Source organism: Chelonia mydas, chromosome 1 (assembly GCF_015237465.2).
Source record: "Chelonia mydas isolate rCheMyd1 chromosome 1, rCheMyd1.pri.v2, whole genome shotgun sequence".
Lineage (NCBI taxonomy): Eukaryota > Metazoa > Chordata > Testudines > Cheloniidae > Chelonia > Chelonia mydas.
In genome coordinates, this window is record NC_057849.1 from 32840214 (window position 1) to 32851462 (window position 11249).

Consider the following 11249-nt stretch of genomic DNA (forward strand, 5'->3'; position numbering starts at 1 on the left):
TGTGGATCCTCTCCACACTTCTCCAGTGCAGGCTGTTGCTTAGCAACCACAATATAGACAAAGATGTACATAGACATTTTTGTGTGCTTTAAAAAAGCTTTATTAATTGCTCATATTTTTCAAAATACAGTAGCTTTTGAACTTGAAAACACACAGCCTGTAAACTTCAGTAACATAAACTATCTTATTTAACTAAAACATTAAAAAGTTCCAGAAATGTTAAGATTTTAAATAATATTTAAAAATTATTCTGATAAAGTGATCAATTTTTACAGAATACAGTACATACTGTCCAGCTAAGTCCATTTCAATGTGCATTTGAGCCAGTGCAAACTGTGAGTGGCATCCCTAATTCTGATGAAGGTATAGTAGTTCATTTCAGTTCCATTCTTTGTTATAGATAAAATAGTTGCACTATACATCAGCTGTTGCCTTGTAGCATCAGTGATTCTGAATCAGAAAATATGGTCTGTTGGCTGGAAGTAAAGATTTTTCCACTAAAAGTTAATACAGCACAGCACAATATCACTTATATCTGAGTGGTGGATTTAGAAGAGCATCATGGAAAAAAAAAAGAGTCTCTATTCCTCTAGTGTTGTATTTTATTTAAGTGTATAACAGCTACATGTACAGGCACAGTATGTCACTATTAGCTGGATGTAAAGCTGGCAGGACTGGCTCCTCCACCAGCTCTCTTCCTCTGCCCCATATTAAGAGCCTAGGCAACCTTAATTCTGGCATTTCTTAACTTTTGAATGCATGACTTTGTGACATTAATATTGTTTTAATGTGGATTTTTGTGTGCAGTATATCCATGAAAATGAGCAACAGGTCTAGATGTTATAAAATATTCTAATTTGAAAAAGTTCAGACTGTGACCAGGTCTGTAAAATCTTTAGTTTCAGAAAGCACTGCCCAGTTTTTGCTGGCAGAAAATCTAGCAGGTACCTCAGTTACAGAAGGTGAAATCCTGGCTGCTATGGAAACAGTGCAACCACCTGGACAAACCATGGTGCTTACCAAAGCCCAGCGACGAGGCATGAGTGCACTGTCACTAGAAGAACAGAAGATTCTTCAATCACTTGATCGTCTCAATCAAAGGTTGCAGAGTAAGTACAATGTATAGTATTAACATAGTATAAATTTTAAATAATCGTTTGAGTGACATATATAAACATAGACATATATGTGGCAATAAAGACCTATAGGTGCATCTGCTCCGTCCTGTTGCATTTTGCTGTTTAGTAAACTTACCAAACAGTAAGTACAAAACCCTTACTCAGGCAAAACTAATTTAAAACAATGGGAGTTTTGCCTGAGTGAAAACGAAGTAAGATTTTTGGATTTGTCCCTGTATTTTTTTTTTAATCCGTTAAACTTGTGTATGCCCACTGGTCCCACATGAGATGGTAGCCTGAATGACATATCAATACAACTTCTGAAAAGGTTTCAGATTTCCCCTTTCCCATAGGAGTGGCAGAAGCAGAGGAGAGGAACCTTGCACCCACTGGGAATCTGCTTAGCTGTAGCACAGAGTCACTGATCCCAGAAAAACAGCAGTTCAGACTTCTCTGTTTTAAAAGGTAGTTTTGGTATCATGTCCTCTGGATTAGGCAGAAGGAGATATTAAATGAGAAACACAGAAAAATGGAAAAGAAGGTACTCTATGAACTGTAGAGGAAAAAGAGAGAGACACACGCACGTAGAGGCAGATCGGAAAGGGACAGGAGATAGTGAAACTAAAGAAGATAGCAAAGCAACAGACAGAAGATAATTAAAATGGAGAAAAAGTTAAGAAAACTAGAAAGTAAAAAGAAAAGTCCAACAAGGAATATTAAGGGAACAATGAAAGAAATGTAAAAGTAATGACTGCAAACCATACAATTACAAAAACTAAAGTAAAACATTGCTAGTGTGCAATTAACTACTGCACATTGTGATTCCAAATTTATCAGACACCATGGGCTCGATTCCCCTTTTATCCAAGCTCCACTAGGTGCAACAAGGGGGGTGGCCATCAGAGCTGGCTCCCTAATTCTGAGTCTACCCACACTGGTGGTAGGTAAAGTAGCAGACAGGTCCCGACACCATCCATAGTATGCCCTTTTCCTCCCCTGATGGACCCCTACAATAGAGGCAGGGGAGGGTGGCTGGTGCAGAAATCGACTCTGCCAGCTTTATCTCAGTAAGAAGTTCATCTCCACAAGAGGAATTATCCCAAGAAAATTTACAGCCAGAATCCAGCCACTTTGCAGTATGGGTATGAGCATCCATCACCAGCTGACATTTCCAAGTGGTCTTAGCTCCAAGTGATGTAATTCTATATAGAATGTGTTGCAGTAATCCAGTGTGGAGGTGTCAAAGTCCATATCTGAAAGAAAAGGTGGCAACTTTCTGGCCAGGTTTAGCTGGTGTCAGGGTTCCCTCCCCACTCTGAACTTTGGGGTACAGATGTGGGGACCCGCATGAAAGACCTCCTAAGCTTATATTTTACCAGCTTAGGTTAAAAAATTCCCCAAGGCACAAATTCCTTTTCTTGTCCTTGGACAGTATTGCTGCCACCACCAAGTGATTCACCCAAAAATTCAGGAAAGGGTCACTTGGAGTCCCTATTCCCCCAAAATATCCCCCCAAGCCCCTTCATCCCCTTCCCTGGGGAGGCTTGAGAATAATATACTAACTAATTGGTTACAATATGAGCACAGACCAAACCCTTTGGTTTTTAGGACCCTGAAAATCAATCAGGTTCTTAAAAGAAGAGTTTTATTTCTAAAAAAAAAAGTAAGAGACTCACACCTGCTATATCAGGATGGAGGGTAACTTTACAGGGTAAATAAAAAGATTTAAAACACAGAGGATTCCCCTCCGACTCTGCTTCCCAGTTACAAAACAGGAATGAAACCACCTCTTAGCATAGGGAAAATTCACAAGCTAAAACAAAAGATAATCTAACGCATTTCCTTGCCTTACTTACAATTTTTGTAATAATAGATTAATCATTTCAGGTAGGTTTTCAGGAGATGTTTTACCTGCCTGGTCTCTCTCTCTGTCTGGAGAGGGAACAAATAAAGAGAGCACAAACAAAACCTTCCCCCCTCAGATTTGAAAGTATCTTCTTTCCTTATTGGTCCTTCTGGTCAGGTGCCAACCAGGTTATTTGAACTTCTTAACCCCCTTACAAGTAAAGTGATTCAGTACACCTGGCCACGAGGGATTTTATGTTACCGCATGCATAAAGATTGTTACCCTTCCCTTTATATTTGAGAGCCGGCAAAAAAGCATTCTTGACAGAGATGCCAGGGTTTTGTTAAACCTTCACCATCTCAGCTCCTTTATTGTTTTGTTTTACAGAAAACGTAAATCTGGCACTGTACTACAAGACAGTGTGCCTTCAACATGGCCATGTAAATGGCTAACCCATTCTGAGTGGGTTATTTTTTGTTTGTTTGGTTTGGTTTGGTTTTTGTTATCCCATCTCTGAGGAACTGGCCTTCTCTTTTTCAGATTTGGATTTCTTTTTAGGTGCTACATGGTTAATTTACAATTCCAAATTTTATAAATACAAATAAAGTAGATGTTTCAACCTTCCTCAGGCCAAAGAAAAATAGTTAACTTTTTTAAATTTAAATAACTGTTAAATTGCAGTTAAATTGTTGTATTTTCCACAGTCTTTAGGAAGGTTGGTACTGACTTGTTGACTATTGTTCATGTTTTTGTTCTAGCAGGTGTTTTATATAATTGTTGCATCATAGCTTTGTACTATTTTTAGATGTCCAAGAAACCATTGCCAAAAACCTATCCACATCAAGTGTTTTACAGATAATCTCTCCTTTGGTAAGCATTCAGATTTACTATTTTCTGACTTAGACAGTATTGACTTTGGTTTGTTTTAGGATTAACTGAGTTGCTAGAATTTCAGAGTGCCATTTGTGTGGGATAGTGTTCGGAACAGGGCTGTCTGACCTAGTGGTCAGAGCCAGAGGTGGAGTTGGCATTGCACTGAGGAGTCATACCAAAGATCAAAGCCGGAGTCAGAAGCCATGACAAGGGTCAGAGCCACACCAAGGATTAAGCTGGAATCAGAGTCAGAAGTCACACCCAGGATCAAAGATGGAGTCAGCAGTTGGCATCAGTGCCAGGAAGCAGGAACCAGGAAGAAGGAGTAGGGCCTGGTAGTGGGAGCGTGGACAAGCCATGGTGATAGGAAAAAGGATTAGGAGCCGAACAAAGAAGCAGAGACTTGGTCTCGGGGGTCTAGGCAGCAACAGGCCTAGCAACTAGTTGCTCAGACAAGAGGTAGAACAGGTACAGGAAACTTTATACCCAGTCATAGACTCTGTCGGTGCTCAGGGGCTCAAGCACCCACAGAGAAAAAATAGGAGTGCTCAGCACCCACAGGGCTGGCCAGAGCTCCTGCTCTGGTGGCTCTGGGCTTGGCCACCAATCAGTTGTTCAGTGGCTGAACCTATGCTCCCACCAGCTCTTCAGCGGGGCTGCCCCACCCTTCAGCTGTTGAGTGGGGCTGCCCCTCCCCTTAGCTTTTGAGCAAGGCTGTCCCGCCCATCAGCTGTTGAGCAGGGCTGCCCTGCCACTGGCTCCTCTCTGCCCACCTCCCTCCCTCCCTCCCTCCCTCACTGCCCTTAAGGCAGGAGGAGGCAAAAAGGAGCAAGCAGTGGGTGGGAGGCGCTCAGGGGAGGGTGTCTTGGGGGGAGGGGCGGGGCGGGAAGAGGTGGAGTGGGGGTGGGGCCCTGGGGGCAGAGCTAGTGTGGGGTATCCATTGGAAAAAAGAAAAATCAGCACCTATGTATCTAGTGGTGTCCAGTATTCTGCTGCTAGTCACATGTCTCTGTGAATTAGCAGGCGGGGCATTAGCTGGGCATTAGGTGCAGTTCGTTCATCTGATCCTTCTGTGCAGTGTCATAGAGGTGGTTTTTGCTCAGCAACCTAGCAGGCCTGGATTTGAGACCCTCAGCACCTAACAGAATAAATTAATGAGACTGTATGCCTTAAATTTTAAGTGTATTGTTGGGATTTTATATCAGGCTTTGAAGTCAATGGAGCTATGTTAAGTATCCATTTACACGAGCTGAGTATCTGGCCTGTCAGCCTTGACTTTAGGTGAGAATATAATGTATCATTCCTCTTCTGGAATCTGGAGCAGTTGCCACAAAGCCTACAAAGTTTCCTAGGAACAGTGGCTTTGCAGGCTCATTTGAGCTAAATAAGGCCCTTAATTAGTTATTTTTTCCTAATAATGTGAAGGAAAAAAAGATGTACTGTATTGTGATCTGAAGGGTAATTGAGTCTATAATTAAATATTTTCATGACCTGCAGAGATCACTTCATGTTCTACATTCTACATTCATGTTCTACATGAACTAATCTGCATTATATTTCTTTTTTCAGTATTTTTATTTCCTGTTTTATAGTTTTGTTTCTTTAATATAATATAACCAATACAATACCAGTTTCAGGTATATATAGGATTGTATAGGCTAGTGAGTACCTTAAGCACAGACTTTACACTTCAAATTATCACTACTGTTCAAAAAATATTGTGTAATTCAGTATTCTCTGTTATTTTACTCTACATGTATATTGAGAAAAAATATAGACAGGTGACTGTATATTTCACACAGTTCTATTACCCCCAAAATGTGTAATGAGTGTAAAGAAAAATTTGGTCTGAAAGAAGTTACTCGTTCTTCAAGAGGCCTCTATACATTCTCACTAGTGGGAGTTGCACCAGTTGTACAGCATAACAGTGGAAATCTCTGAAAGCAGTGCCTGTGGAAGCACTCATACCCCTACTGATTCAATGATACCAGAAGCAAGACTGTAAAAGAAGGCAGCACACTTCAACTGCCTCCATTCCTTCTAGCCATGATAGTATGTGTGGAATTTGAAAAGTCAGATTCCCCTCTCCTGCACCAGAGGGATTATTACCAGGGATACTAGTGTGATTTTGTATACAAACTCTATAATAAGACATATTCCCTGTTTCAAAGAGTTTACACTCTGACTCCTGCTCTATCAAAGTCTGTGGAAGAGTTCTGTCTTTTTCAATTCCCATGGATTTCAGTGAGAGAAGGGGCCATTCATTACCTCAGAGGAAAGGCTCAGCACCTTGCAGACACAAGTTCCAATTCAAGATATAGGGACACAATTTTTTATGTAGCTGAAAATAGAAGATCGCATGATATTGTCAATTGATGTTTCTTTGGTTTTATGTTAAACACCATAAAATATAAATTGTCATATTGTGACCTTAGGCACCCCTGTATTCACACCTTACACACTACTGCATTAATATTTGTACAAAATATGCCTTGTGAGGTATCACATGAATGCTAGCAACACATTGGTCATTAATATTATTTATAAGATGCATGTTCATCTTGTATGTGAAATTATGAATCCCCTCTGTATGATGTTACTAGAACCTGTTTAAGACCAGAGAGCCTAGCCTAGGTGAAGGTGATAAACAGGTCTGTCCTAGACAAAGGCATGTGGGTTTCCCTCAATTTGCATATTAGCAGTAAACAAAGCTATCAAGCTAAACCAGTGTGTTATCCTGATCTTGAACTCGATAGACAGAGAATTAACATAGTTCCTGCAATCCAGAGAGACAGAAGACTGAATCCCCAGGAGGCCTCCCTATCTTTTAAGACAAAAACAACCTCTTTAGGGATATAAGGACCAGAAAGAGACTTCATCTTGAACCTTCACCTTAAGGAGACAAAGAAACTAAGTGATTTAATCTCTGTGATGGGTCCTGACCAGGTCAGCCAGTATAAGGCTGGAAAGGAGACTGGGGGTCAGAGAAACCATCTTGAACAAAGACTGTATCTTGCTAGATTAAGTTTTAGACTTTTAGATGTGTTTTCTCTTTTATTTGCTTGTAACTATCTCTACCTTTATCTCTTTTATTTGGTATCACTTAATCCATGCTCTTTTGTTAGTACACTTGTTTTACGTTTACTATAAGCCAATTCAGTGCTATGTTTGAAGGGTTATATTTACCCCAGTTAAATTAATAAGATGTGATTGACTCTGTAACAGACCAGCAAACTTAATATCTTCTGTGAATGTACAGTGTAAGGAATGCACATTGCAGAGAAACATCTCTGAGGAGCTCGGGGGCTGAAGTTCACTGATTGCTACCTGCTAGGTGAGGTTTGGGTTGGGAGAACATTGAGGAGTTTGCTGGGAAGAAAACAGACTGGTGTAGCAGGCAGCTGACACACAATCTAATAGCCAGCAAAACTCACTCTTGCTGAGGCAGAGGGAAAACACAGTAACTCACAGCTCTGGGTATCCCCCGCAGTATGCTACACATAAAGAAAACCTTATTCTTCAATTTGTTATAGAACATTCAGCAATCTGCATCCTCCCCTTCTGTGGATCCTCCATTAGCCATGCAAAGGTATCGGAGTATGTCAGCTGATACTCTATCACGACTGCAGAGACGATATTAACATGGACTAACAAAGGCTGCTTCACTGGATTTTATTTTAATACAGCCTCATGTTCTTTATATAATGTATACTTGTATTCAAAACACTACACACTATAAAATCAACCACAGTGTAAAGATGTAAACAGTAACATAAGTAATGAATGTCAGTTGATTAGTTTACATTTAAGACATTTTATTATGCACTTTATTGTAAAATATTGCATTTTTAAAAGAATGGAAATACCTCACATTTTAATGAGTCTATTGCTGGTTGTAAATTTATTGTATATTTAATTAAAATGACATGGAAAAGAGATTATATTGATACTCAGGTTAAGATTATGTATAAATTAATCTCCTATCTTCATGGTTTTCCAGATTTGCTAATAAATTCTGTTACATTTGTAAAAGGTATGTTGTAGAAAATGATCTGATTATCAATAATCCAGGTAAATGTTGCATCTCTTATCCTTCATCCAGTGTCCCCACTCCAGTCTACTACAGACTTGTCTATGCCTCTCGGTCAACAATTCTGTTTGATGGCCCTAAAACTGACCATGCTGTCAGCTTCATGCTTCTCTTGGTTTCTCTTCCAGCTGCTCTTACCGAAAATGCTGGAACCTTCCTAGCTTCTGAATTTCCTTGACTGTATTACACTTACCTTTGTTGTGTGCAGTGCTGATGCAGCTATTTGGGACCCAGGATATTAGAGAGACAAGGTGGGTGAGGGATATCTTTTATTGGACCAACTTCTGTTGGTGAAGGACACAAGCTTTTGAGTTTACACAGAGCTTACACAGGTGGTTCACAATTACATGGATAGAGTATGTGCCACAAACTAAAGAGGAAAAATAGCAGTTTCACATAATAGAGACAGTTTTCTACTATGGCTCCCAGGGTTCTACAGTTTATGTGCATGTCTAGGGAAAATTATTCCAGGCCTATCTCATTCTAAGAACAGTAGCTTTAAATTGATCAAAACATTATAGGTAGCAAACTAACTATAGCTTGAAGTTTATCCATTGAAGATTTGAAAGTGAAAACTATAATTTTAACTGGTTATAATTGAGTCATGGTTTCTGTTAGTACAGTTCCAAAAGCCCCTCTACAATCTGAAGAGCATGTATGTAGCGTTTGTCCAGCTTACATCATTGCAACCTTTCCTTATTTACCATAGTGCACTATAACTGATTCAATACGTCCCAATTAGAGCTGGTTAAAACTCAGAATTTCCCTTACGTGGGAAATTTCAACATTCCTACATTTTTCATTCCGTGAAAACAAATATTATTTGAATTTCCCACAAAAGTGACAATTCAAAAAAAATTGATTTAAAATTTTTGAAATTGTTTCGAAGTACAATATTCATTTTGATTTTTTTCATTTTTATATTTATTATTTTTACATTATTGCATGACATGGTAATAGTAGTAGTGCATAACATGACACATCATCGTTGTCAGGTCATGTCAGAATATGACAAGATGTCATTGACATAATAATTGAGAATATTCTATTTTATTTTTAATTCATTAAGGGCACCTGCTATTAAATTTAAATCAAAACTTTGTCTTTTATTTTCTAGTTTGTGTTCTAATGAAACCGTTTGATCCTTTGAAGAAGAAAGGAAGATAAGCGCTCATTACAACATAAACAGGATCTAGAAAATAGGATGTAAGATATGATTTGTACTAAGTAGCTGCTACTGTTAATGATTTTAAAAGTAAAATAATATAAAATAAATTTTTAAAAATTTCAACTATTTTGTCATATGTCATGACTACAGTAGTTATTAGAACAAAATGACTTGTTCTTGTTATGACCTAACATATGTCACCTTATGTACTACTACTACTACTAAGGCATGAAATAATGTAAAAATAAAAACATAAAAATGAAAAAAAAGTTTTGAAATGAAATTTCAAAATGATTCTGAACATTTTTTGTTTTGATTTTTTTTCTTTTGTGAGAAATTCTGTTAAATTTTTTGTTTTGTCAAAGTAACATTTTGCAGTGGAAAACTTTTTCAACTGAAATGTCTGACCAGTTTTGTCTACTTAACAGGTTGCTCTCTTGTTCTCCCTCCTGTAATGTTTTTAAAGCATGGGAAGATTATCTGATATGATCTGTTCCCTTTGTTGTTTTTGTTTCCAAACACTATGAACTATAGTATGATAAATATAAGTTTCACAGAAGTTTCCATTTATAAGGAAAAACAGAAGCAAGAACATCCATCACAGTCATCCCCTTGCAGGATGAGAGTATGGAAGGTGCCCACAGCCCTTCAGGGGGCATTGTGGCACCTGCCATATAATGGCAGCCCTCCCTTGTTAAGTCTGCCTTCGATCAATCCCAGTGCCTCTAACAAGCACTGGGATTATCTTACAGAAGGAAAAGGAGGACAAGGTGAAAGCAGGCCTTCTCCTTTACCTCCTGCTCCATTGCAAACTGGACACCTTAGAATGGATTGAGAGCTGGTTGCCTGTGGGGCTCATCAGCTAAGATTAATGCTAGCTGCTTCTGTGGCAGATGGTCCTATCAGCAGAAATTATATTCCTCACAGCAGGAGTAAAATTAGGATTCTCCCAAACCCACACTGTCTGGGAAATGAGGTAATACTTCCCTTTGCCTCTAGTTAGGCCTTGAAATGGCTGTGGGCCTTGGAATAATACAGATCTGATAGGACCTCTTAGGTTTACATGGGCTGGATTAAATTTGGGACATGTTAGGATACTCTAGATTTGGGCATCAAAAGGGAAAAAAGTTTGCAATGCCTAGGGATGGCTGTGTTTTTCCTCCCTGTCATTGCTGCCAAGAAAGGGAGCCCAAAGTTGCAGCCACTTGGCAAAAGATTCTGATGTTTTCATTCTTATTAGGCTGTTGTTGTTCACAGTAGATGTCTAAAATCTCCAACAAAACACTGTACTCAGGGCAAGTGAATATAGGCAGCAGCACTTGAAAGTCAGAATTTGTTTGCACTAACTACGCTGAGCCCATACCCTTCTGTTTGCATGCAGGATACTGTAACATTCCAGAATGGTGAGGTTTCCCTCAATAGATTTAATATTTAAACTCTGGGGAAAAGTTTCCCCTCAGTGATTGAGAGGGAAAGCAAATAATTCAACTACTGGAGGCTGAGGTTCAAAAACGATCCTGGGAGTCAGAGAGCTAGAATGTCATCTTATGCAATATTTTCCCCACTGGTTTAGGAAGGAAGCAAAGCTCTTGAGTCAATCCACTCTCCCCTTAACTAGAAATAAAGGCTGAGATTTGCAAAAGTGGATGCCTAAAGTAAGGTTTCTGGAGTGGAATTCTCAGAAGAGCCCAGCTGATTTAGGAGCACAAGTCCCATTGAAAATCAGTAGGATTTGCCCTCCTAAATCACTCTTGAAAATCCTACTTGAAAGTTCTTATTTAGGTGCCGGAATAAGTGGCCTGATTTTCAGACATACTGAGCACCCGCAAATACAAACAAAGTCAGTGGGTGCTCAGCACTTTTGAAAAGCAGGCCACTTACTTAAGAGCTAATTTTTAAAATCTTGGCCAGAGTTGAGACTGACAGTTCTAGATATTCCTTCTCACTTCAAGGAAATCAAAGGCTGAAAAACTTTATTTAGTTTTCTTATAGAGTGGACAAAGTATAGATTACATTAAAACCAAACATTTGCCAAACAGGTTTGCTTCAGAAATGAAGATCTTCATGTTTGGGCAGGTTGGATTTCTGTCAAAAACTCTTTACCCTGCCCAGTTCTTTGCTGCTCCCAAATATAAACCTCACCCACTTCTTTGC

General features: G+C 39.1%; 1 protein-coding gene across 2 annotated transcripts in view; it reads left to right on the top strand.

The window, feature by feature from the left end:
- The window catches only part of CEP126 (centrosomal protein 126), a 55714-nt gene extending 47699 nt beyond the window's left edge, over nucleotides 1-8015 (top strand). Inside the window, exons 9-12 of one of the 2 annotated variants that reach the window (XM_043529392.1) lie at nucleotides 276-363; nucleotides 900-1109; nucleotides 3770-3834; nucleotides 7371-8015. In XM_043529392.1, coding sequence (XP_043385327.1) covers nucleotides 276-363; nucleotides 900-1109; nucleotides 3770-3834; nucleotides 7371-7478 — 471 coding nt within the window. In that variant the 3' untranslated portion in view covers nucleotides 7479-8015. Of the gene's footprint in view, nucleotides 1-275; nucleotides 364-899; nucleotides 1110-3769; nucleotides 3835-7370 lie in introns of those variants that run through there. The other variant, XM_043529395.1, reaches the window with a different exon arrangement.
- The last annotated feature ends 3234 nt before the right edge of the window (nucleotides 8016-11249 follow it).